Source organism: Gorilla gorilla, chromosome 4, assembly GCF_029281585.2.
Source record: "Gorilla gorilla gorilla isolate KB3781 chromosome 4, NHGRI_mGorGor1-v2.1_pri, whole genome shotgun sequence".
Taxonomy (NCBI): Eukaryota; Metazoa; Chordata; class Mammalia; order Primates; family Hominidae; genus Gorilla; species Gorilla gorilla.
The window spans coordinates 44,457,680-44,484,209 of record NC_073228.2 but is presented as its reverse complement, the minus strand read 5'-3'; the positions used below and the strand labels follow the sequence as shown (position 1 = coordinate 44,484,209).

At 43.1% G+C, this 26,530-nt stretch overlaps 2 protein-coding genes across 12 annotated transcripts in view; one reads left to right on the top strand and one right to left on the bottom strand.

The window, feature by feature from the left end:
* NPEPPS (aminopeptidase puromycin sensitive) overlaps positions 1–14,540 on the top strand; it is a 101,556-nt gene extending 87,016 nt beyond the window's left edge. For 2 of the 5 annotated variants that reach the window (XM_055387760.2, XM_055387759.2), the window contains 6 exons: positions 2,151–2,293; positions 3,359–3,415; positions 8,015–8,122; positions 8,675–8,830; positions 9,401–9,448; positions 11,432–12,935. In XM_055387760.2, the coding sequence (XP_055243735.1) occupies positions 2,151–2,293; positions 3,359–3,415; positions 8,015–8,122; positions 8,675–8,830; positions 9,401–9,448; positions 11,432–11,584 (665 nt within the window). In that variant the 3' untranslated portion in view covers positions 11,585–12,935. Of the gene's footprint in view, positions 1–2,150; positions 2,294–3,358; positions 3,416–6,907; positions 7,086–8,014; positions 8,123–8,674; positions 8,831–8,943; positions 9,039–9,400; positions 9,449–11,431; positions 12,936–13,452 lie in introns of those variants that run through there. The other 3 variants (XR_008680074.2, XM_063706313.1, XM_063706312.1) reach the window with 3 other exon arrangements.
* The window catches only part of LOC115934675 (uncharacterized), a 28,767-nt gene continuing 13,424 nt past the window's right edge, over positions 11,188–26,530 (bottom strand). For 6 of the 7 annotated variants that reach the window (XR_008680076.2, XR_008680075.2, XR_008680077.2 and 3 more), the window contains 3 exons: positions 26,160–26,249; positions 16,183–16,263; positions 11,188–11,751 (listed from right to left, as the gene is read on the bottom strand). Coding sequence is in view for 3 of the 7 variants with exons in the window: in XM_055387763.2 (XP_055243738.1) it covers positions 11,745–11,751; positions 16,183–16,263; positions 26,160–26,249 (178 nt within the window). In the remaining 4 variants the exon portion in view is untranslated. The remainder of the gene's footprint in view (positions 11,752–16,182; positions 16,264–26,159; positions 26,250–26,530) is intronic. The other variant, XR_010133795.1, reaches the window with a different exon arrangement.

Here is a 26,530-nt window from a genome sequence, read left to right as displayed (position 1 = left end):
CCACAAATTTACTTTCTATTTCATGGATTTACCTATTCTGAACATTTCATGTACATAGAATCACAAAATACTTGGCCTTTTATATCTGCTTCTTTCACTTAGTATAGTATTTTCAAGGTTCATCTATGTTGTAGCATGTATCAGTCTTTCATTCCTTTTTTTTTTTTCTGGGTAACGGAGTCTCGCACTGTTGCCAGGTTGGAGTGCAGTGGTGCGATCTCGGCTCACTGCAACCTCCGCCTCCTGGGTTCAAGCAATTCTTCTGCCTCAGCCTCCCCAGTAGCTGGGGCTACAGGTGCGCGCCACCACGCCCAGCTAATTTTTGTATTATTAGTAGACATGGGGTTTCACCATGTTGGCCAGGATGGTCTCGAACTCTTGACCTCGTGATCTGCCTGCCTCAGCCTCCCAAAGTGCTGGGATTACAGGCGTGAACCACCACACCCAGACCCCCGGCTCTCTTTTATAAGGGCACTATTCCCATTCATGAGGGCTCCAGTTTTCAGCTATTATGAATTCTGTTATGCACATTTGTATACAAGTTTTTGTGTAGACATGCTTTCATTTATTTTCGAGATACCTAAGAGTGAAATTGCTGAGTCATATGATGACTTTTTTTTTTTTTTTTTTTTTTTGAGATGGAGTCTCACTCTGTCTCCAGGCTGGAGTGCAGTGGGCATGATCTCAGCTCACTGCAACCTCCGCCTCCTGGGTTCAAGTGATTCCCCTGCCTCAGCCTTCTGAGTAGCTGGGATTACAGGTCTGTGCCACTACACCTGGCTAATTTTTTGTATTTTAGTAGAGACAGGGTTTCACCATGTTGGCCAGGATGGTCTCGATCTCCTGACCTCATGATCCGCCTGCCTCAGCCGCCTAAAGTGCTGAGATTACAGGTGTGAGCCACCGCGCCAGTCCTTTTGTTTTTTTGAGACAGGGTCGGCTGGGTGGCAGTGGCTCACGCTTGTAATCCCAACACTGTGGCAGGCCGAGGCAGGTGGATCACCTGAGGTCAGGAGTTCGAGACCAGCCTGGCCAACATGGCAAAACCCTGTCTCTACTAAAAATGCAAAAATTAGCCGGGCGTGGTGGCGCAACCGTGTATTCCCAGCTAGTCAGAAGACTGAGGTAGAGAATTGCTTGAACCTGGGAGGCGGAGGCTGCAGTGAGCTGAGATCATGCCTCTGTGCCCAGGCTGGAGTACAGTAGTGTGATCATAGCTCACTACAGCTTCAACCTCCTTGCAGCCTCAAGCTCCTGGGCTCAAGCGATCCTCCCTCCCCAGCCTCCTGTGTAACTGGGCCTACAGACATATGCTACCATGCTTGGTTAATTATTAAGTTTTTTGTAGAAACAGGGTCTTGCTGTGTTGCTCAGGTTGGTCTTGAACTCCTGGGCTCAAGCAATCCTCTTGCCTTGGCATCCCAAAGTGCTGGGATTATAGGCATGAGCTACTGTGCCTGGCCATAACTGTATGTTTAACCTTTTGAGGGACTGCCAGACTGATTTTCTATGTGGCTTCACCATAATGTGTTCCCACCAGCAGTGTTTGAGGGTTCCAATTTCTCCACATCCTTGCCAACACTTGCTATTATCTTTTTTATTATAGCCATCATAGTGGGTATGAATTGGTATCTCATTGTGGTTTTGATTTGCATTTTCCTAATGACTAATGTGTTAAATATCTTTTTATGTGCTTATTGGCTATTTGTGTGTCTTGGAGGAATGGACCCATCAGATTTTGATTTTTAAAATCTAAGATTTCAATTTATTATACAAAGAGCATACTAGTTCCATATGTGATCTTTCTTTGAACCTTGGGTCAAAACTGCATGATGTAAGCCTGTCCTTTTCACACATAATCCTTAGCAGAGTAGTTAACTAGACTGAGTAAACATTTAGTGAATTCAGATAGTTTGCATTTGTGACTGTAGATAAAGTCAGCAACTTTATTTGCTTGTCTAGTCTGTTTAGCATATCACTCTTATGATTTGATAAATGTAAAACGAGTATTCTCTCAGGTATTAAGTTAATTGAGTGTGTTTGTTCAAGACCATAGAATTGGTATAGCACAATTATAAGATATCCAGATGGCAAACTTATAAAAATAGGCTTTTTAAGTAGTCTTATGTCTCTTTTACTTCTCAAATCAGGTCATCTCGATGCACTCCTGAGGGGCTTGGTTCTGGGAAAACTAGGAAAAGCAGGACATAAGGCAACGTTAGAAGAAGCCCGTCGTCGGTTTAAGGACCACGTGGAAGGAAAACAGATTCTCTCTGCTGATCTGAGGAGTCCTGTAGGTTTTCATGATAAATTCCCTTGACTTATAGGTAACATCATTTTGTGAAGCATGGAACTTTTTTTTTTTTTTTTTTTTTTTTTTTGAGACAGAGTCTTGCTCTGTCGCCCAGGCTGGAGTGCAGTGGCATGATCTCGGCTCACTGCAGCCTCTGTCCCCCGAGTTCAGTGATTCTCCTGCCTCAGCCTCCTGGCTAGCTGATATTACAGGCGCCGCCACCACGCCCAGCTAATTTTTGTATTTTCAGTAGAGACGAGGTTTTGCCATGTTGGCCAGGCTGGTCTTGAACTCCTGACCTCAGGTAATCCACCTGCCTTGGCCTCCCAAAGTGCTGGGATTACAGGTGTGAGCTACCATGCCTGTAACTTTTTTTTAAAAGCCTGGAACTTTTTTTAATAGCCAAAACTGACCTAAGAACTGACCCACAAACCACGTCTAACTGTATTTTAATATATACTATTTAAGTGGTTTATAGTCCTCTCCTTATTTGTTTAAAGTTTCTCAGTCAGTGTTGCAGTGCTGAAAGGTGATTAGCTGTGCACATTCCCCTGAAAGCTGCTGTGTTCTGCTGGTACAACATGCCATTTACCTTTGTGGTTGCTCACAGGCACTGCTAGCTCCTTAACTACAGTTTGTAATATCCACATTTATAATATTTACTTTTTTTTTTTTTTTCTGAGACGGCGTCTCACTCTGTTACCCAGGCTGGAGTGCAGTGGTGTGATCTCGGCTCACTGTAGCCATCTCCTCCTGGGTTCAAGCAGTTCTCCGTGCCTCAGCCTCCTGAGTAGCTGGGATTACAGGCACCTGCTACCACGCCCAGCTAATTTTTGTATTTTTAGTAGAGACAGGGTTTCACCATGTTGACCAGGCTGGCCTGGAACTGCTGACCTCAGGTGATCCGCCTGCCTTGGCCTCCCAAAGTGCAGGGATTACAGGCGTGAGTCACCGCAGCCGGCCAACATTTACAATATTGTTTACTTGCTTTCTGTCTTTTCTTAGTATTAGAATACTTGAAACAAGGTACATTTAATCAAATGACTTATTTTTTGTCCCTTGTAGGTCTATCTGACTGTTTTGAAGCATGGTGATGGCACTACTTTAGATATTATGTTAAAAGTAAGTATATTTGAGAAGGCTCCCATTTCCTGCTTTTGAACTTGGATAGACACACAGTAAACCTCTAAATGGTTAAAAAAAAAAAAAGACAGTCCTAGAAAAGAAAGATGCATATTGTAGACATGCAAGTATTTTAAAACTGTGAGAGAATTATATGTCTATCCATATATGTTATTATATCAGTATTATCAGTATGATGCCAAAGACATCTTACTTTTCCCCGCCTTTTTTACTCACTTTATGCATCTGAAATCTTTTTTTTTTTTTTTTTGAGACAAGGTCTCACTCTGTCACCCAGGCTAAAGTGACATAATCATGGATCACTGCAGCATCAACCTCCCAGGCTCAAGTGATCCTCCTGCGTCAGCCTTCCAAGTAGCTGGAATTATAGGAGTGTGATAACCGCATCCAGCTAATTTTTGTGTTTTTTGTAGAGAGAAGGTTTCACCATGCCCAGGCTGGTCTCAAACTCCTGGGGTCAAGTGATACACCCACCTCAGCCTCCCAAAGTGCTGGGATTACAGGCATGAGCTACTGTGCCCAGCTGAAATTTTAACACTGAAATAAATGTTCGTTTTGATTAACAAGTCACTTTCTTTAAATTTTATCTTCAGTGTAAACTTACTTGGGGTTCTGCCCATTTTAAGCAAAACGTTTGTTTCTGTGCTTAGGTTCTGTGCTTAGGTTTGTTTTTGTGCTTAGAAAAGGGATAGACAGATGATGATCAAGTGTCTCAAGCATTTGAGCTATGGCAGGGTCCTTTATTAATAGACAGGAAGTTAATTCACCTGCCTTCATAGCCTCTCTAGTTTTCCCAGGTAATTGGCATATAATTAAGCTCTGACTTAGAAAAAACATAGATAAAACTTTCCATGTCCTCATAATGCAGCAGTGTTTGAAACTTTGAATCAATAGTAGTACTGTGAAGCAAATGCTATCTCCAGTCCCTATTCATACAGTTCCGGTCTATAAAGAAATGGCTTGAGTGCACTGGCTACATTAGAGGTGGAGGTAGCCGAATCTACTTTTTAATCATTAAATAAAATGTGCAAAATGTGCCTAAAAACCCATTTGTTAAAAGATCCACGCTTAGGACAGGAGTGGAATGTGCTTTACTGTCTCTACCTTTCATGGATTAACAACACTCTTCTGACTTAAAGGGAGTTCATGATAATCAGCTTCACTATAGAAATAGCTCTAATGATCATAATTGCAGATCTAAATTCTGATATTCTGGTTTTAAACAAATCCTCTGAAAAATGATTAGGATGTCTGAAAATAAAAACTTTAAGAAACTGTACCTCAAAATGTACTGCTTTACCCATGTTGTAATAGGTTTACTTTTTTTTTTTTTTTTTTTTTGAGACGGAGTCTCACTCTGTCACCAGGCTGGAGTGTAGTGGCACGATCTTGGCTCACTGCAACCTCTGCCTCCCGGGTTCACGTGATTCTCCTGCCTCAGCCTCCCAAGTAGCTGGGACTACAGGCACCCGCCACCACACCCAGCTAATTTTTGTATTTTTAGTAGAGACGGGGTTTTACCATATTGGCCAGGCAGGCCTCGAACTCCTGACCTTGTGATCCGCCCGACTTGGCCTCCCAAAGTGCTGGGATTATAGGCATGAGCCACCATGTCCGGCCTGCTTTCTAAGAATATAAAAGTTATATTTGGGAGAGCTGGGCATGGTGGCATGCACCTATATTTCCAGCTTCTCAGGAGGCTGAGGCAGGAGGAGCGCTTGAGCCCAGGAGTTCAAGGCTGCAGGGAGCTATGATTGTGCCACTGCACTCCAGCCTGGGTGACAGAGCAAGACCCTATCTTAAAAAAGACCCTAAAAAAAGTTAAATTTGGGTTTACCTTCCACCTGAACATTAAGGTCCCTTCTCAGTCTTAATATTCTGTGAACCTGTATACTATAAATGATATGTATGAAATGGGATATTTGATTTTTTTCCATCTATTCCATGATGATATGGAAAAAAATAGGGGTTCTGAAAATTTCATGGCAGATACACTGATATTTTCATGTCATGGCACTTTTAAGATTTTCCACAAGTATGTGTATTTATTCAGAGTTTGCATTTGTTTAACACAAGAGAGTTCACGATAATCAGCTTCACTATGGAAATAGCTCTAATGAAGGCCGAATCATGGTTCTTCAAGAAGCCACTTGGTAAGAGATGAGGAGGGTTGTCTTATGATGGTAATTTAGGAATAATGTGGCAGAGTTAAAAAACATTAATTCATAGTATATTTGAAATGTGGTTTTAGAGTGTCATCTAGTGGTCTAGAATAACAGTTCTCTGTGGAGGAAAACGCTTCCTGAAAGCCGTTCAGACCTTGAATATTGGAGCTGAAAAGGGCCTTAGAAATTATCTGTCCACCCATCTCATTTTACACATGGGGAAACTGAGACCCAGAGGGATGAAGGACTTAGTCAAGATCACACAGCTAGTTAGAGGCAAAACTGGGACTAGATCTCCCAAGGTCCTATCTATTTTACTGCACTGCTGCTTAGAGTCCAAAGGGGCCAGGCGTGGTGGTTCATGCCTGTAATCCCAGCACTTTGGATGGGAGGATCACTTGAGGCCAGGAGTTCAAGACCAGCCTGGGCAACATGGAGAAACTCCGGCTCTACTAAAAATAGAAAAATTAGGCTAGGCACGGTGGCTCACGCCTGCAATCCCAGCACTTTGGGAGGCCGAGGCGGGTGGATCACAAGGTCAGGAGTTCAAGACCAGCCTGGCCCAAATGGTGAAACCCTGTCTCTACTAAATATACAAAAATTAGCCGGGTGTGGTGGCGGGCGCCTGTAATCCCAGCTACTCAGGAGGCTGAGGCAGGAGAATTGCTTGAACCCGGGAGGTGGAGGTTGTGGTGAGCCGATATTGTGCCATTGCACTCCAGCCTGGGTGACAGAGTAAGACTCCGTCTCAAAAAGAAAAAAAAAAGAAAAGAAAAATTAGCTAGGTGTGGTTGTAGTGAGCTGAGATAACACCATTGCACTCCAGCATGGGCAACAGAGTGAGACTCCATCTCAAAAAAAGAAAAAAGAGACCAGCCTGGTCAACATAGCGAGACCCCATCTCTACTTCTTATAAATTAAAATTGTTTATTGAAAAAAAAAAAAGTGTCGAAAGGAAGAGGAAACTGAGAGCTTTGATGAGGTCTCCAGACACTCTGGTCAGTGTTAAATCTTAAGGGGTAGAAAAGATCAAAAGAGTCTAAATTGTCTTGGAGACATAGCTCTTATACATTTATAGTTCTGATTTTTAAGAATTACAACATTTTGTTTCTATGAAAAGATTTTATATACATATATACTATGGAAGATTTAGAGACTAGAAAAATATAAAGAGGAAAATAAAACTTACCTATAGTTTAAAAAGCAGGTGGCAAAAACAGCATGTATAACATGCTCTCTTTCCAGATTTGTTAATGTACATATAGTAGTAATTTTATTTTTTTCTTTATGCTTCTCTGTCTTTCAGATATTCTGCATTCAGTATGTGCTGCTTTTGCAGTTAAAAAGTGTGAAGATGCATAATCCCACTGATCAGAAACCATCATTAATTAATACTACCATTTTGATGTATTTCCAGGGGTTCTCCCCCACCCCCTTTTTTTGGAAACACAGTCTTGCTCTGTTGTCCAGACTGGAGTGCAGTGGTACGATATGGGCTCACTGCAACCTCCACCTCAGCCTTCCAAAGTGCTAGGATTACAGGCGTGAACCACTGTGCCCAGCCATATATATATGTTTTAGGATCATTCTGCTTTGTCTACTTTCTTCACTTAAATATAAGAACATGTTTATGATATATTCTTAAAATATAACTTTCAATAATGCATTTTATAAGTAATTACAGTATTCATTTTCAATTTTTCACTATTATAAATTAATTTGATGATCTGGTATAAGATTACTAATGATTAGTTTGTTCTTCTAACACAGAACATTAGCCAGATATCAATGATGTAAAGAATTTGGCTATGATAGATTTTACCTCTTAGATCTTGATGTTAAACTGGTCTGAACTAATGACAGGCTGTTCATCTGGTAGCATTTACATCTAGTGATTTACTTACTGTAACAGCAGATGACAAATTTAGTGCCAAAGCATCATTTTTTTTTCTTTTTTTTTTTTGAGACAGAGTCTCGCTCTCTTGCCCTAACTGGAGTGCAGTGGCACGATCTCAGCTCACTGCAACCTCCCAGGTTCAAGCGATTCTCCCGCCTCGGCCTCCCAAGTAGCTGGGATTACAGGTGGGCACCACCACGCCCGGCTAATTTTTTTTTTGTATTTTTAGTAGAAATGGGGTTTCACCATGTTGGCCAGGCTGATCTTGAACTCTTGACCTCAGGTGATCCACCCGCCTCGGCCTCCCAAAGTGCTGGGATTACAGGCGTGAACCACCACACCCGGCCCAAAGCATCTTGGAAAGTATTCTCTTTCTTTAATATAATGCCCTGCCATTCTTACCTAGTGAGAATATAGAACCTAAGTTTTACCTTACTGGGGAAGAAGCTCATATAATCATATGCAGAACATCCAAGGGAGAGTTAACTATTCCTATCTTTATCTTTTTTCCTGTAGCTTCATAAACAAGCAGATATGCAAGAAGAGAAAAACCGAATCGAAAGAGTCCTTGGCGCTACTCTTTTGCCTGACCTGATTCAAAAAGTCCTCACGTTTGCACTTTCAGTAAGTTACAGTGAAAACTGCATTTAGAAGTGAATCGTTACCCATCTCTGACAAGTGTCTCTGATTCAGCTCTGATCCTCTTGAGCTGCCTTAACCCTAACTAAAGCTTCCTTTTCCAGAGAAACTGGCTTGAGTTTTTGTTACTGACTTCTGTTTTTCTCCCACTAGTGGCGAGAATCAGAATAGTTGGGAGAGTAAACAAATTGTCTCTCCAGAATGGAAACTATGAGGACAGGGACGCTTGAAAACTGGGAAACTGGCTTATGCCTTTGCTTACTTTGTGTCTCTTCCTTTCTTAAACCTATAGGCTCCTAAGCAAGTATCTGTTGAGCAGTCTGTCTGTCTGAACCTGTCTCAGTACCTCATTCTCATTTTGGTTGATCTTTAGGTTAAACATTATCTTCTTTGCTGAGAACTTCTGGTTCCAGTTATTCCTAAAACAAGGAATAAGTGTCTTCAGTGTGATTACTTCAGTGTCACAGTATGGTGCACTTTCTGGTACCAGAATATGTTTTTGATACACTAGACTTTTAGCTCTCTTTCTTTTTTTAGGAAGAGGTACGTCCACAGGACACTGTATCGGTAATTGGTGGAGTAGCTGGAGGCAGCAAGCATGGTAGGAAAGCTGCTTGGAAATTCATAAAGGACAACTGGGAAGAACTTTATAACCGATACCAGGGAGGATTCTTAATATCCAGACTAATAAAGGTATGTGAAAAACTTTGAGTAGCTTGCTAATCATGGATATTATTTAGTGACATCCATGATTCACTACACCCATACATTGTGGTCTTTGCTCTTTAAATGTTTCCTGTGGCCAGGCGCAGTGGCTCACGCCTGTAATACCAGCACTTTGGGAGGCCGAGGTGGGTAGATCACCTGAGGTCGGGAGTTCGAGACTATCCTGGCCAACATGGTGAAATCCTGTCCCTACTAAAAATACAAAAATTAGCTGAGTGTGGTGGTGTGTGCCTGTAATCCCAGCTACTTGGGAGGCTGAGGCAGGAGAATCGCTTGAACCCGGGAGGCAGAGGTTGTGGTGAGCTGAGATGAGGTCGTTGCACTCCAGCCTGGGCAACAAGTGTGAAACTCCGTCTCAAAAAAAAGTTTCCTTAAATAGTTACTGGCTTTATTTAAGGACTTCTCCATCTCCCATCACACATCCTTTATAACAGACTGAAGTTGGCAGAGAACAGAATGATTTGTTTTTAGGGTAAATGGAAGTTTGTTCTCAGCCTCTTTTAGTTTCACTTACTGTTTAAAACCATTGTTTTGCAGCTATCAGTGGAGGGATTTGCAGTTGATAAAATGGCTGGAGAGGTTAAGGTAAGGAAAATACTGTTTACTCTTCACTTTTCAATCTAGTAAGTAAAAACAATAACCTGGTTGTAATTATAGTGTTGGGATAATGTACTGTAGCATCTCTGTGTTTTTGTTTAGAGAAAGACATCATGCAGGGCTGTATAGGCCATATTAAGAATTTCCTAAAAATGGCCAGGCATGGTAGCTTACATCTGTAATCTCAACACTTTGGGAGGCCGAGGTGGGTGGATCACCTGAGGTCAGGACTTCAAGACCAGCCTGGGCAACGTGGTGAAACCCCAAATTAGCTGGACATGGTGGTGCACGCCTCTAATCCCAGCTACTTGGGAGGCTGAGGCAGGAGAATTGCTTGAGCCCGGGAGGTGGAGGTTGCAGTGAGCTGAGATCGTGCCATTGCACTCCAGCCTGGGTGACAGAGCGAGACTCCGTCTCAAAAAAAAAAAAAAAAAAAAAGTCCTAAAAATGGAAAGCCTTCGAATGGTTTATAAACAAGGCAGTGCCTTGATCTGATTTGTGTTATAAAAATTTCAGTCTGGCTGCAATGTGGATAATAGTTTGGAATGGGGAAGAGAAGATGTTGGGAAGCTAACTCTCCTAGCAAGAATGATAGAATAGCTTACAGTAGGGTAGTGGCAGTAGTGGAGGAGATGGAATAATGGAGATTCAGGGGCTTGAATTTGTTAACCATTTAGTTCAACAATATTTATTGATTGGCTTCTCTGTTGTGAGCATATCTGGGAGAGGAAGAAAAACAAGCCAGGATAATCCCCAGGTTTCTGGTGTGTAAATGTTGGTACTACTCTGAGATGGAATGGAAAAAGACTTGAGGCCCTGAGAACTGAACCATGATTAGGAGCCTTGGAACAGTAGCAGTTGTCATCTGTGTAAATAAGGTTATTGATTTCTAAAAGGTCTATGTTTAATCAGATGGATTAGTCATTCTGTCTTTCACATCTGTGGTGACTAATTCAAAGGAAAAGCCCTATCATTTTGCCAGCTGGTGTTTAAGAGTTGCTTTGTTTTCTATGAAACCAGGTGTACTCCATTAGAAAAGTTTATTCAACTTTTAATCATTAAGCATTGTGATAAATTATAAACTTAGAAATTGTTTGGTTTACTGTATTAAAAATGTTGGATTCCTGTAATTCCAGCATTTTGGGAGGCTGAGGTGGGAGGATTGCTTGAGTTCAAGAGTTCAAGACCAGTCTGGGCAACATGGTAGGACCCCATCTCTACAAAAAGGAAAAAACAGTTTGGCCTGGGAGTGCACGCTTGTGGTCCCAGCTACCCAGGAAGTTAAGGTGGGAGGTTTACTTGAGCCCAGAAAGTTGAGGCTGTGATGAGCCATGATCGTTTCATTGCACTCTAGCCTGGGCAACAGAGTGAGACCCTGTCTCAAAAAAAAAAAAAAAAAAGACCATGGGGTGTTAAATTATTAGGGCATAGCAGCAATTTAAACTTCTTTGTATTATCATCCCTTACAAATTAATCTTTATTTGAAGCAGCCAAAATGTGTTGAATCCTTAAGTACTCTGTGCTAGGTATTTTGTCAAATGTTTATATGGATTGTCTCTTTAATCTTCTGGAGTAGATATTTTCTCATAGTTGAGAAAACTGAGACTTAGAGCAGTTAATTTTCTCACAGTCACAAGCTAGTACATGACTAAGCCTGGATTCAAGTTCCAAGTCTTCATTCCAAAGAGTATATTTACCACTACACAATTAGCCTAAAAGAAAGGCAGTAGGTTCTGTCTCTTTATTAACTTTTGATTAGGTTGTTAAGCATATAATATTTAAGGGGAGAATTCCTATATGCAGGTCCAAGGAGTTGCTTGTTTTCTTTTAGCCTGAGGGTGGCAGTGGTAAATTCTCATGCCTGAAGATATATGCATCCTTCATATAGACCAGTGGGTATTTTTTCATAACCTGTAATATTAACTTCTTATTGCTAGTAATGATCCTGCATTCTGGGTTGTTTTATACCAGGCTTTCTTCGAGAGTCACCCAGCTCCTTCAGCTGAGCGTACCATCCAGCAGTGTTGTGAAAATATTCTGCTGAATGCTGCCTGGCTAAAGCGAGATGCTGAGAGCATCCACCAGTACCTCCTTCAGCGGAAGGCCTCACCACCCACAGTGTGAATCCTGAGGTGCCGCCATTGGCGGTTCTGCTGCTTCGCTGCAGGGATAAGGTGGAGCTACCGAACAGCTGATTCGTATGCCAAGAATTTGGAGTCTTCTTTCAAACCAGTGGGGGTTGGACAATGAATGTAGTTAACTGGTTCCTGCTCACACTCCAGAATTAAATTCTATTGAAAAAGGAAAATCAGCAATTCAGCAAAAAATAAATAAAAAATTAAAATGTAAATACGATAGTAATAAAATAGAGCATAACGAAACTGTGAAACTTTCTGAAGCCTTGTCAGTGGTTAAAAGTATTTAACACTCTACTGTTAATGACAGATGTTCTGTTTTTATAACCTACCAAAAGGAAACTAGAGGCTTCTTGGTGAAGAGCATTTTTGTGAAGTGGGTTCTGCAAGGAGCCTATAAAGCCAAGGGTGGTGTCCATTTCTGGGAATGGTTAAACACAAAAGGCTGATAGCTGGTATAACATAGTTGGAGTCAGTGCATAATTCCAAGTGGCTTTTTTTTTTTTTTGGCACGGGGACTGATCAGGAAGATATATTCCTGCATAACTCAATCTGAACCAAGGATTGTAGTTTAGTTTTCCTCCTTGCCTTCCCTTCTGTGTGACCGACCCCTTGGCCAAAAAAACAAAAAACAAAAACCTACCCTGTTCTGGTTTTTTTCCTCCCTTTAGTTCCACCCCCAACCCGCATTCCCTGGTGTCCATCTTAGAGATGAAGAAATAATAAGGAAACATCTTTCATAGCCACATTAAATAAGAGAAACTGATATACATTATTTTTTTTCTTTTTAAAGATGACTTATAAGAACCCTGAAATTTATATAGGTGAGACAATAGAAATAAAAAGATCTTCAGCCAGGCCTTTCTGAAGGAGTTATTCTGCTAAAAATGGTCTTAGTTGTCTGACAAGCCAGCTCTTGAACCTCTTCACAACAGTATCAACACTGGCTTCTCCTGGTTCATTTTATGCGTGCGAGAAGTCAGTGGTAACTGCTGCAGGGCTTAATACATTAGTGGTAACTGGTTTAAAAAACAAAGACTGTAAGCCTGTGTGTGCCACTGTTTGCTTCAACAGTATATCCTACTAACAAGCCTCACCTATTTAATCCAATGAGTTTTAAATCTAAATCTCATTCCCTTCTTCTTTCCCTACCTTTTTTTTCTTTTTTTCTTAAAAAAATATTTTGTGTTATTAACAGAAATTCATATTTGGTGTGGCTTAACAGTATTTCAGAAGGTCATCAGATTGTGAGACTGCTTCCTTGAAACATTTTTGTGCTATTGTTTTAAAAAAATAACAATTAAAAAACAGTTGGCGTTAATAAAAATGTCAATGTGAAACTGATGTCCTGATTCACTTTATTCTCTTTGATAAGAAACTAAAAACTTTCATATCATTCAGTAGGCTTATGCAAAGTTATACTATCATAGGATTTTTCAAATTCAAAAAAAATCCAGTTCCTTAATTCCTAATTTATAGATCTTAACAGAAAAATCCTGAGATTCATTCTAAATCAGTTCTACATTCTCAAAACTCTCTCAGAGACTCTTATAGTCAGCATTCAGGAATGAACTTGAGACTTCCTCAGTCCCTAGTTTTGAGGCATCCTAGTTCAGGCACCATGCTCAGGGCTGCCCTTAGGCTCTCAAATGTTCTTAAGGCACCAGTGAAGCAGGGGCACCAAAAAGACTGAGAAAAATGCAGGTTTAATTGAAGAACTCAGAATTTTGCAATCAGAAATTCTGGAAACAGGTTATTTTACTTTCAGCATACATGTGATTTTCGTCTGTAATAGTTAAGTAGTTTGAATTACGTTCAGGGAGAGGTTATACTAGATGTCTTCCATTTGCCTTTCAGAACCCCTCTTCATCCCACTCTGGACCCCAGCGGGTGCTGACCCACATGGACTGCAGCATGAATGGCTCCCTTGCCCTCTGACTTCAGCTTCTGTTTATCCAATTATTAATATCCAAAGAAGATGAGAAGATATAAGGAAAAGATGGTCAGAGTACTCTGGCTTTCTCATTGCCAGGTCACAGGGTTTGTCTGTGTCCCTTTAGCAAAGACCACAGCTCTTACCAAGCAGCCCCCTCTAGCTTCTGGCTCCTTCTCTTTGCTCCTTCACATCTAGGAATAGAAAGGAGAACTCGAGAGCTGGGTGCGGTGGCTCACGCTTGTAATCCCAGCACTTTGGGAGGCTGAGACGGGTAGATCACCTGAGGCCAAGAATTCAAGACCAGCCTGGCCAACATGGTGAAACCCCGTCTCTACTAAAAATACAAAAATTAGCTGGGCATGGTGGCGCATGCCTGTAATCCCAGCTACTCGGGAGGCTGAGGCAGGAGAATCGCCTGAACCCAGGAGGCAGAGGTTGCAGTGAGCCAAGACCGTGCCACTGCACTCCAGCCTGGGCAACAAGAGCGAAACTCTTGTCTCCAAAAAAAAAGAAGACTCAAGCTGGGTGCGGTCACTCACACCTGTAATCCCAGCACTTTGGGAGGCTGAGGTAGACAGATCACCTGAGGTCAGGAGTTTCAGACCAGCCTGGTCAACATGATGAAACCCCTGTTTCTACTAAAAATACAAAAATTGGCCAAGCATGGTGATGCATGTCTGTAATACCAGCTACTTGAGAGGCTGAGGCACAAGAATTGCTTGAGCCTGGGAGGCAGAGGCTGCAGTGAGCTGAGATCGTGCCACTGCACTCCAGCCTGGGCAACAGAGCGAGACTGTCTCCAAAAAAAAAAAAAAAAAAAAAAAAGGACTTAGTTACCAGCCCTGGATTACGCCATTATTCTTCATTGATTTTCCTGCACTCTGTCCGTGTCTCTGTAAATAGTCCTTTATTAAACCTTCCTCAGTTTGTGTTCTTTCCTACTAATACCTTGAGTGATTTGGGCACAATAGCCCTGCTGCTTTGGGTCTCTAAAGGTTTTAATTCAGCCTTTTCTGTGTCAAGATGTTTTGTCTTTCAAATAGCTCCCTATCATAAGTCATACACCCATTTTACAGATGAGAATGCAGACTCAGAAAAGTAAGGCAAATTAATACAGCAAAATAACTATCAACCAGTGATCAAGCCAGGTTTGCTAGTCTCCAAAGGCTGTGGTCTTTCAGGGAACTGCCATGTCTCCACAATTAAAAGATCATAGTTAGACTGGGCCAGGCAATAGCATTAAAGCTTAATTACTTTTTCCTAATATATTTTGGTTACAAATTTTAGTGGAAATCAGAAGGTTTGGAAGAAACAAGTATGTTAATGCCTCCTATGGAGAGTTTTACATTATTTTTCATTAATGAGATTCAGTAAAGCTTTTTGGAACAGTGGGCAGTGGTGGGGTGAATTCTCAACTTGCAATTTCTAAGGATAGGTTTTAGGGAGCAAGGAATAAATCTGTTGAGTACAACTTGGGGAGGATTAAGAGGAGTTCTATAGCTCTAAATAGATTCTTCAAATTCTATAACCCAAAAAGTTTCCAGAATTACCAGAAAGACATCATGGAGCCACATGTAAGTGCTAATGTTTTTTGTTTTTATTTTTTAGCAAGTTATTAAATAAAAGCAAGTGGGCCAGGCACAGTGGCTTATGCTTGTAATCCCAACATTTACCAAGGCAGGTGGATTACCTGAGGTCAGGAGATCAAGACCAGCCTGGCCAACATGGCGAAACCCCGTCTCTGCTAAAAATACAAAAATTAGTCGGTGTGGTGGTGCATGCCTATAATCCCAGCTACTCGGGAGTCTGAGGTGGGAGAATCTACTTGAACCCAGGAGGCAGAGGTTGCAGTGAGCTGAGATCGCACCACTGCACTCCAGCCTGGGTGACAGAGCAAGATTCTCTCTCAAAAAAAACAATTAATTTTAAAATAAACAGGCCAGGTGCGGTGGCTCACGCCAGTATTCCCAGCACTTGGGAGGCCCAGGCGGGCAGTTCACCTGAGGTCGGGAGTTTGAGACTAGCCTGACCAACATGGAGAAACCCTGTCTCTACTAAAAAAAAAAAATTAGCCGGGTGTGGTGGCGCATGCCTGTAATCCCAGCTACTTGGGAGGCTGAGGCAAGAGAATTGCTTGAACCCGGGAGGCGCAGGTTACAGTGAGCCGAGATTGCGCCATTGCACTCCAGCCTGGGCAACAAGAGCGAAACTCCATCTCAAAAATAAAATGAATAAATAAAAATCCAAGCTTTTGGTAATATGTTTATACTGCTGAATCTATACTTATAGCGTCATTCTTGACTGAAAAATATATTGCTTGATAGAACTGAATCTCTTCCTTTACTAGATACTAGTTTTAGGGTTTCAGAGTTGGTTTTCTCTAAATAAGAGTATTTGTGACAATGCAAAATACCCACCCAAGAAGGACCATGCCTTCTTGTACCAACCCTGGTGCAAGCAAAATAATTGAGGTGTTTGGTTTCAAATGCAAGAATAAGAGCCTTGATGTTAACAAAACATTGAGCCAAACAACCGCCTTCCCTAGGAAACCAAATCAGAGGACTGGTTGTTCTACCAGTTTGATGGCCAGTGTTGTGATAGGTGACAGTGTCAGGTGAAGGAAAGTCAAGTGAGTTGTTACTGCCACTTACAAAGACCTGTGATTGCTCCTGTGATTCCACTGCAAGTATTTGGCAGCTGTAGCTTTCACTACTGGGCTTCTGTTTCCAACACTGGGGAGGAATTGGCAGAGAATGAACATAGTTTACTATCATGATCTGTGCTTTCTCAGGGAGGTTGTAGCAGCTAACAGCAGATATACTATACATCAATTAAGATGACTACCATGAAGAAAAAAATAATCCTTGCCATGGTTTGGCTGACAGTACCAATATGGTCCTCTGAGACATCCCCTACCCCTACTCTAACCAACTTTAACCTTCATCACCAATTTGACAAATTTTACAGGTGTATTACGTTACACTGCAATTCTGGGCAACTCTTAATAGGGCACTGATTACCTTGCATTATTTGTACTCTTCTGGACATTCTCTTCCTTAATGTTTATTAGCCTGTACTTTTAAAGTTAAGGAGGGGGCCAGGCACCGTGGCTCACGCCTGTAATCCCAGCACTTTGGGAGGCTGAGGCAGGCGGATCACTTGAGCCCAGGAGTTTGAGACCAGCCTGGACAACATAGTGAAACCCCATCTCTACAAAAAATACAAACATTAGCTGGGTATGGTGGCGTGCTCCTGTAGTCCCAGCTACTTAGGAGGCTGAGGCAGGAGAATCGCTTGAGCCCAGCAGGAGGTTGCAGTGAGCCGAGATCACGCCACTGCACTCCAGCCTGGGTGCCAAGGCAAGACCCTATCTCAAAAAAATAAAAAATAGTTAAGGAGGTACAGGCATGGTAGCTCACACCTGTAATCCCGGCACTTTGGGAGGCCAAGGTGGGAGGATCACTTGAGCTCAGGAGATTGAGACCAGCCTTGGCCACATGGTAAAACTCCATCTCTACTAAAAGTAAAAAAATTAGCTGGGCATGTTGGCATGTACCTGTAGTCCCAGCTACTCAGGAGGCTTAGGCTGCACTGACCTATGATCACACCACTGCACTCCAGGCTGGGTGACAGTGAGACCCTGTCTCAATAATAGGGCCGGGGGGGGGGGGGGGGTGGCTCATGCCTGTAATCCCAGCACTTTGGAAAGCCGAGGTGGGTGGATTCCTTGAGCTCAGGAGTTCAAGACCAGCCTGGGCAACATAACGAAACCCTGTCTCGTTATACAAAATACAAAAAAATTAGCCAGGCATAGTGGTATATGCCTGTGGTCCCAGCTACTCAGGAGGCTGAGGTGGGAGGAGGAGCGCTGGAGCCCAGGAAGTTGAGGCTACAGTGAGTCAGGATGGCACCACTGCACTCCATCCTGGGTGACAGCAAAACCCTGTCTCAAACAAACAAAAATAATAGTAATAAAAATAAGGAGAAGAAAAAATCAGTATGTGGAGTGGCTATTAGGTTAGTGGGAGAAGTCTCAAGAACACCATACAAAATAATAGAAGGGAGATGGAGGGAAACAACTTACAAGAAAATGTACAAAGCACTTAAAATATTTGAGATGAATGAGAATGGATGAGATTGCTGTTGCTTTTCTAACAGGTCAATTTCCTCTTCTATCAGCAGAGCACTTGTAAGTCAGAATGTAAAGGGATGTGATAGGATGAAGTTAATACTGTGCCCTCTACAAGTGTAAAGAAGTTCTTTGTTTTCTTCTTTTTTGTCTTGAGATGATCTCTTTGTCACCCAGGCTGGAGTGCAGTGGTGCGATCCCGGCTCACTGCAGCCTTGAACTTCTGGGCTCAAGGGATCCTCCCACTTCAGCCTCCTGAGTAGCTGGGACTAGAGGTGTGTGCCACCACACCCACTAATTTAATTTGTTAATTTTATGGAGGTGGGGTTTCACCATGTTGCCCAGGCTTGTCTCGAACTCCTAGACTCACGTGATCCCAAGTTACTGGGATTACAGGCATGAGCCATCTTGCCCGGCCTTAGTTCATTTTTTTTTTTTTTTTTTTTTGAGATGGAGTCTTGCTCTGTTGCCCAGGCTGGAGTGCAATGGCGTGATCTTGGCTCACTGCAACCTCTGCCTCCCAGGTTCAAGCGATTCTCCCACCTTCAGCCTCCCAAGTAGCTGGGATTACAGGCATGCATCACCTGTCTGGCTAATTTTTGTATTTTTAGTAGACACGAGGTTTCACCATGCTGGCCAGGCTGGTCTTGAACTCCTGACCGCCCACCTGGGCCTCCCAAAGTGCTGGGATTACAGGCGTGAGCCACTGTGCCTGGCCTCTTAGTTCATTCTTATAACAGTAACAGAGTGACAGACTGTTGGATAAACAACGAAATAGTACATGACTTAGATCTCTTGGCTACCAAACCTGGTCTTCTCTTAATTTCTTATTCTCAGCAAATGGAAGACCTATGTGACCAATACAGTAGCTACTAGCCATTCACAGCTATTTAAATTAATTAGAATTAAATAAAAAGTTGCTTGGAGCTGGCTCATGCCTGTAATCCCAGCACTTTGGGAGGCCAAGGCAGGTGGATCACTTGAGTTCAAGACCAGCCTGGACAACATGGTGAAACCCCGTCTCTACTAAAAATACAAAAATTAACCAGGCGCATGCCTGTAATCCCAACTACTAAGGAGGCTGAGGCAGATGAATTGCTTGAGCCCAGGAGGCGGAGATTGCACTCCGTGCCACTGCACTCCAGCCTGGGTAACAGGGCAAGACTCTGTCTCAAGAAAAAAGTTGCCTGGTTGCACTAGCCACAAATCAACTGCGCAGCAGCCACATAAGGCTAGTGGCTACTGTATTGGACAGCACAGATATAAATCATAGTCATCACTCAGGAAAGTTCTATTGGACCACCCTGAGCTACACCTCATATATCCAAGTGTATTTTTTTGTGTATCACTGAAAGTAATAGCTTGGGCAACATGGTGAGACTCTGTCTCTACAAAAGATTGAAAAAATTAACTGAGTGTGGTAGCACACACCTGTAGCCCCAACTGCTTAGAAGGCTGAGGTTGGGAGATCACTTGAGTCCAGGAGGTGGAGGCGGCAGTGAGCCATGTTCGGCAGTGCCACTGCACTATAGAGCCTGGGCAACAGAGTGAGACCCTGTCTCCAAAAAACAAAAAAGTTACATTTTTACTAATCTTGTAACAAATTGCTGATCACCTAAGAACATTATATCACCCCTATTCATTTAAAATTTTATTTTTCATGAATGTAATACATGTCGTATTCATTTTCCAAAAATTGAAGGAAAAAAAGTGACTCTCTTCTTACAAACTCCTCTACGTTTTTATACTCTATGCATTTTGAATATTTTTAGTAATGAAGATAGGCTGTGCCTCCTTCACTTGTCTGACCATGTAACCAGTGCCACGTGTTTTCAGTCTTTGCTGTATGAAACTAAATGTGCCATGCTCAGAGCTGCCACCCATGTCCTAAGTCATGAAGCTAATCACCAAAGACTACTTGTGAACAAAGTAACAGCTGGCAAATGCATACCTTGAGAAGTGTTTCTTCCTTGTTTAGAGTCACTGGTTCATGAATGTTTTCCAGCCTGACTTCCTGATGTTAAATGCCAGTTTTGTGGAGTGCACACATTTGAAGAACGTGACTTTAAGTTCCTGGTTCAATTAGTTTAAGTGGCTCATGTAATGAATTCACTCAATGTACTTCCCTCACTGGAGATGTGAACTGCACTATATTTGGAACTAACACTTGCAATCCTATACACTGTTGCCTGGGTGTTGAGCTACAAATTTTGGTTAATATCACCATTAACTAGATTCAGGAAGTTATATGATGATGAATTTCACAAAGATTTTGGTGAAGAGAGATACGACTGGTTTGAAAAAAAGGGGGGTGAGGGTGCTCTTCTCATAGGTTCCCAATGTGCAGGGACTTCAGCTTGCTGACACTGTTGAATGAGGCAATGCGTTCCTCCCACTGGGGCTTGCTTACCTGCTGACACCTGCCACGCCAGCCTGAGCAACTGTGTTGCCCTGACTCCTAGGCTTACCCCCGTTAACTTGGTGACTACACCTCGCTGCTTCCAACAAATAAAACAAATGTGCCATCCATCCAGAAATGACCCAAGTGTGCACTAAACCCAGGAAAGACCTGAGATAGGAATAATCTAGGTAGCTTTAAATGTTCCTGTTCTCTAGGATCCAAACTTAGCCATCCCCAGTAAGATGCTGGGCAAAGGTTCTCATTGGTACATAAGCATCACAGAAGGCTGGTGAGAAGGGGACCGGCCTTTTCTAGTCATTATCAAATAATACAGCAGCACTGTGCTCCAGCCTCACAGGCTGCTATCTGATGGGACGGGTGTGCATTTTGGCCACTGATCAAAAGACCTTGGTTATCACAAGAACCTTATCAGAAAAGCCCCACAGCATTAAACCTGAGTGCAGTATTCAAGGCAAGGTTCTGATGGATTTGTTCAATGGCTATGGGATTCAGATGGCAGACACTACATAGTTGCAAAAGCTTTTACTGCAGAAGGAAATGCCTATTATACTAGATATTGAGGCTACAGTATCAAATAAGGTAGACTTGGTCTCTGCCCTAATGGAGCTTACAATCTAGCAGTGACAAGAGATATCGAATGAATAATTTTAAGTGTGCCAACTCTGGAGTGGGAAGTTTAGTGTGCTATACCAGACAGTTCAAAGTAGCCTGAAGGTTCAGGAAAGTCTCCCTGGAGAAATGTTAAACTGAAACATGAAAGATGAGTAGTTGTCAGGCAAAGAGGAAAGAAAAAGTGTTATTAGCAGAAGAAACAGCATGTGCAACGGGCCTGTAGTTAGAAGGAAGCAGACCTATTTAAGAAAGCAAAAGAGGGCTGGGCGCAGTGGCTCACACCTGTAATCCCAGCACTTTGGGAGGCTGAGTCAGGCAGATCACCTGAGGTCAGGAGTTCGAGACCAGCCTGGCCAACATGGTGAACCCCCGTCTTTACTAAAAATACAAAAAAATTAGACAGGCATGGTGGCGGGCGCCTGTAATCCCAGCTACTCGGGAGGCTGAGGCAGGAGAATCCTTTGTACCTGGGAGATGGAGGTTGCAGTGAGCCGAGGCGGTGCTATTGCACTCCAGCCTGGGCAACAAGAGCAAAACTCCGTCTCAAAAAAAAAAAAAAAAAAAAAAAAAAGCAAAAGAAATCCAAGATGGGCTGGGTGCAGTAGCTCACACCTGTGATCCCAGCGCTTTGTGAGGCTGAGGTGGGAGGATCGCTTAAGCTCAGGAGTTCAAGACCAACCTAGGTAACATAGTGAGACCCAGTATCTACTTAAAAAAAAAAAATTAGCTAGGCGTGGTGGCATGCGCCCATAGTCCCAACTACTTGGGAGACTGAGGTGGGAGGATCGCATGAGCCCAGGAAGTTGAGGTACATGAGATGTGGTCCAGCCACTGCACTCCTCCCTGGGTGACTGAGCAAGACCCTGTCTCAAAAAAAAAAAAAAAAAAAAAGAGGATACTCGGCCGAGCACAGTGACTCATACCTGTAATCCCAGCACTGTGGGAGGCCGAGGCAAGCAGATCACAAGGTCAACAGATCGAGACCATCCTGGCCAACATGGTGAAACCCCGTCTCTACTAAAAATATAAAAATTAGCTCAGCATGGTGGTGCACGCCTGTAGTCCCAGCTACTCGGGAGGCTGAGACAGAATTGCTTGAACCCAGGAGGCAGAAGTTGCAGTGAGCTGAGATCGCAGCACTGCACTCCAGCCTGGCGAAAGAGTGAGACTCCATTTAAAAAAATAAAATAAAAAATAAGTCTTATTAGCAGAAGAAACAGCATGGTGCAGTGGCTCATGCCTGTAATCTCAGCACTTTAGGAAGCCAAGGCAGACAGATCACCCAAGGTCAGGAGTTTTGAGACTAGCCTGGCCAAAATGGCAAAACCCCGTCCCTACTAAAAATACAAAAAAATTAGCCAGGCGTGGTGGTGCACATCTGTAATTCCAGCTACTCGAGAGGCTGAAGCACAAGAATCACTTGAATCCGGGAGGTGGAGGTTGCAGTGAGCCAAGATAGTACAAGAGTGAGACTCTGTCTCAAAAAAAAAAAAAAAAAAGATACTGGGGAAAAAAAAAGAAACACAGGAGAACAGAAAGCTCTTGGGAAAGTGGTACAAGAGGGGTCTGGAGAAACAGACTAGAGCCAGGCTGGCAAGAACTTGGGCCTTGTTAAAGATTCAGAACTTGGCCAGGCATAGTGGCTCACATCTGTAATCCCAGCACTTAGGGAGGCAACGGTGGAAGGATCACTTGAGCCCAGGAGTTCAGGACCAGCCTAGGAAACATAGTGTGACTCAATTCTCCAAAAAAAGTAAAAATATTCAGGACTCTAACTAAGGAACAATGGGAGAATATCAGATTCCTCACCTGTAAAGTGGGAATAATAACAACAGTTATCTCATAGTTATCAGGGAGCAAAATGAGAATAATACAAATAAAAGGTCTTTTTAAGTTATAAAGCATTATAGGAATACTACTAAGATTATATTATTAGTAATAATAAGTTGTGCTGCTTTCTTAATAGAACCCAAGAGTTCAAATCTCCTCATAATGGGAATATGAAATACCCTCTAAAACCCTGACCTACTCCAGGGAACTGATGGAAAGGTCATAAGTTTATTTCAGTTGAAACTTCCAGTGTGAGGCTTATGAAGCCTGGGGGTGAATGCAGCTCTTTGGAGCAGGATCACACCATTTATGGCAATGTGGATTTCTCAGCTCTACACCAACTCCCTGACACCGCTTCCAGAAAAGATCATTCTGCCTCCTTCTCAAACCCACCAGAGCAGAATCACCAAAGCATTCTTGCCTCTTGATTTCTTTCTCTTTTTTTTTGAGACAGAGTCTCACTCTGTCGCACAGGCTGGAGTGCAGTGGTGCGATCTCAGCTCACTGCAACCTCCGCCTTCTGGGTTCAAGCAATTCTCCTGCCTCAGCCTCCCGAGTAGCTGTGACTACATGCGCATGCCCCCACGCCTGGCTTATTTTTTCTATTTTTAGTAGAGATGGGGTTTCACTGTTAGGATGGTCTCGATCTCCTGACCTTGTGATCCGCCTGCTTCGGCCTCCCAAAGTGCTGGGATTACAGGCGTGAGCCACTGCGTCCGGCCACCTCTTGATTTCTTATAGCCAAAGCTCAAGCCCAGCATCTTTTTTTTTCTTTTTTTTTTTTTTCTGACAGAGTCTCACTCTATTGCCCAGACTGGAGTGCAGTGGTGCGATCTCCGCTCACCGCAACCTCCGCCTCCTGGGTTCAAGCAATTCTTTTGCCTCAGCCTCCTGAGTAGCTGGGACTACAGGCATGCGCCACCATATCCAGCTAATTTTTGTATTTTTAGTAGAGACAGAGTTTCACCATGTTAGCCAGGCTGGTCCTAGCTCAGCTTTTATAGCAGCTGCCATCATTCCAGAAATGTTACACTCTGAGCTGTTCATGGCAAAATCATCATCCCAATTGGTGCCTGCTTTATTACACTTTAGGAAAAATTCCACCTATTTCCAAATATGTGATACTTTATTCTTGCAATGGTTCCGAGTAGTAGGCACAACCAGTAGTCAAATTTCACAGAATGGATGAGAAACCTGTAGTTTACCTCTCCAGACCAGCCCTGACATGCCACCATGGGGAAACATAATGGTTCATTTTGGGCCATTTCCTCTCTGCCTGCAAAATATGAAACATTACCCAAGTATAGGAGGGCAGAGCTTCTGCCCAGATAGGCATGTGATTTACCATTACCACAACCCTCTTGCTAGCTGTGAGTAGAACAAACTAGACACAGTTCTTCCCCAGAGAGGTCACTGACTACTCTAAATGTTCTATAGTACTACACCCCAGAGGTTGCAAACTTGCATTTTTTTTCTTGACCTACACAATGCTTTCAAAGTCTTTTTGAAATTTTATTTACTTATTTATTTTATCTTCTCATGTGGCCAGTGGGTGGGAAGACCAAAACCCCTCAATCTGCTTGAAAATTTCCATTCCAGCTTTAAAAAATCGAGGTATTTTAAATAAAAATCCAGATTACCAGCTTTTCTTGAAAAATCACCACCAGCACAGCAACTCATGCCTGTAATCCCAGCATTTTGGGAGGTCAAGGCGGGATGATTCCTTGCTTGAGCCCAGGAGTTCGAGACCAATCTGGGCAACACAGCACAACCTTGTCTCTACAGATAATTTAAAAATTAGCCACAGGGTTGGCTGGGCGCGGTGGCTCGGCCTGTAATCCCAGCAATGGGGAGGTGGAGGTGGGTGGATCATCTGAGGTCAGGAGTTTAAGGCCAGCCTGGCCAACATGGTGAAACTCTGTCTCCACTAAAAATACAAAAAATTAGCCGGGAGCGGTAGCGCGCACCTGTAGTCCCAGCTACTTGGGAGGCTGAGGCAGGAGAACTGCTTGAACCCAGGAGGTGGAGGTTGCAGTGAGCTGAGATCATGCCACTGCACTCCAGCCTGGGTGACATAGTGAGAGACTGTTTCAAAAAAAATTAGGCGGGCATGGTGATGTGTGTCTGTGGTACCAGCTACTCAGGCGGCTGAGCTGGTTACATAGCATTCAGTCACTTACACAGCACTGCCACATCCTTGTGATCTGCACTGTGGTTGATGTTTTTATTATCATCTTTTCCACCCTCCCGTTTTTCAGAAAAGGAACTGAGTTCCAGAGAGTGCTTTACCCAAGGTCACACAAGTCATCACTGGAAACTCTGTCAAAACCCAGCTGTTCTGAACACTCAGTGATGCATTTATTTTATTGTTTTGAGACGGAGTTTTGTTCTTGTCACCCAGGCTGGAGTGCAACGGCACAACCTCGGCTCACTGCAACCTCCGCCTCCCGGGTTCAAGCGATTCTCCTGTCTCAGCCTCCCAAATAGCTGGGATTACAGGCGCCTACCACCACATCTGGCTCATTTTTGTATTTTTAGTAGAGATGGGGTTTCACCATGTTGGCCTGGCTGTTCTGGAACTCCGCCCGAGACAGGGTCTCTCTTTTTTTTTTTTTTTTTTGAGATGGAGCCTAGCTCTGTCACCCAGGCTGGAATGTGGTGGTGAGATCTCAGCTCACTGCAGCCTCTGCCTCCCAGGTTCAAGAGATTCTCCTGCCTCAGCCTCCTGAGTAGCTGGGACTACAGGCGTGTACCACCATGCCCAGCTAATTTTTGTATTTTTAGTAGAGACAGGGTTTCACCATCTTGGCCAGGCTGGTCTCAAACTCCTGGCCTCAAAGGATCTGCCCACCTCAGCCTCCCAAAATGCTGGAATTACAGGCGTGAGCCACTGCGCCTGGCTTTTTTTTTTTTTTGGAGACAGGGTCTCCCACTGTCATGTAGGCTGGCGTGCAGTGGCACAATAATCACTCACTGCAGCCTCTACCTCTTGGGCTTAATTGATCCTCCCACCTCAGCCTCCGAAGTATCTGGGACTAGAGGTATGAGTCATCATGCCCAGACTAATATTTTAATTCAAACATTTATTAACTTAATGCTTTAATTTACTAATTGAATTTAATTAATTCAATTCCTAGTTAACCAAAAGAAACCCAGGATAGCTGGAACAAAGAGGACTCATGCTGGCTGGAGTGCAGGCAGGACGGCTGGAAAGGAAGTAGCCATCTTGGACCATAAAGAGGAAAGCCCATGTTATGCTGGGCTTGGTGGAAATCGACACACTTTGTTTATGCCTCTGGATATATTATTCACCGCTGGGCAATTTAGCTTACTATGATTATGTTTTGTTTCTTCGTTAGTTAAAAAAATTTCATGGAGTCAATTATACCTAAAAACAAAATTGGGATTTATTTGCTTAGTTTTCTATGTTCCAATCATGAATTTATTCTCCATCATTCACTAAAAGTGTAGATTTTTCCTGTATTCATTTCATCTTATTTCTTGGGTACCTCCCTCCTGGAGGCTTTTGTCCTCTGGCTCCAGCCTTACTGATTGCTCCCTAGGCCTGCTGCCAGGCCAGCTATCACCCTAGGATTTCCCTTCATTATCATCTTGGAGACTTTCTTATTTCTCACCTATACTGGAATATCCTGTTGCCTGGATCACGTCTTCCTGTTTCTTGGTTTATTCTCTTATTCTGGTGCACCACATCCTCCAGTAGTTTCCTGAGAAAGGGTACATGGATAGGAAATAAGATTTCACGTATCTGAAAATATGCTTTATTTTTTATTTTTTTGAGACAGGGTCTCACTCTGTTGCCCATGCTGGAGTGCAGTGGCATGATCATGGCTCACTGCAGCCTCTAACTCCCTGGGCTCAGGTGATCCTCCATGTGCAGCTTCCAAGCAGCTGGGACTCCAAGCACAAACCTTTTTTTTTCTTTTTGTAGAGATAGGGTTTCACCATGTTGCCCAAGCTGCTCTTGAACTCCTGAGGCTCAAGTGAT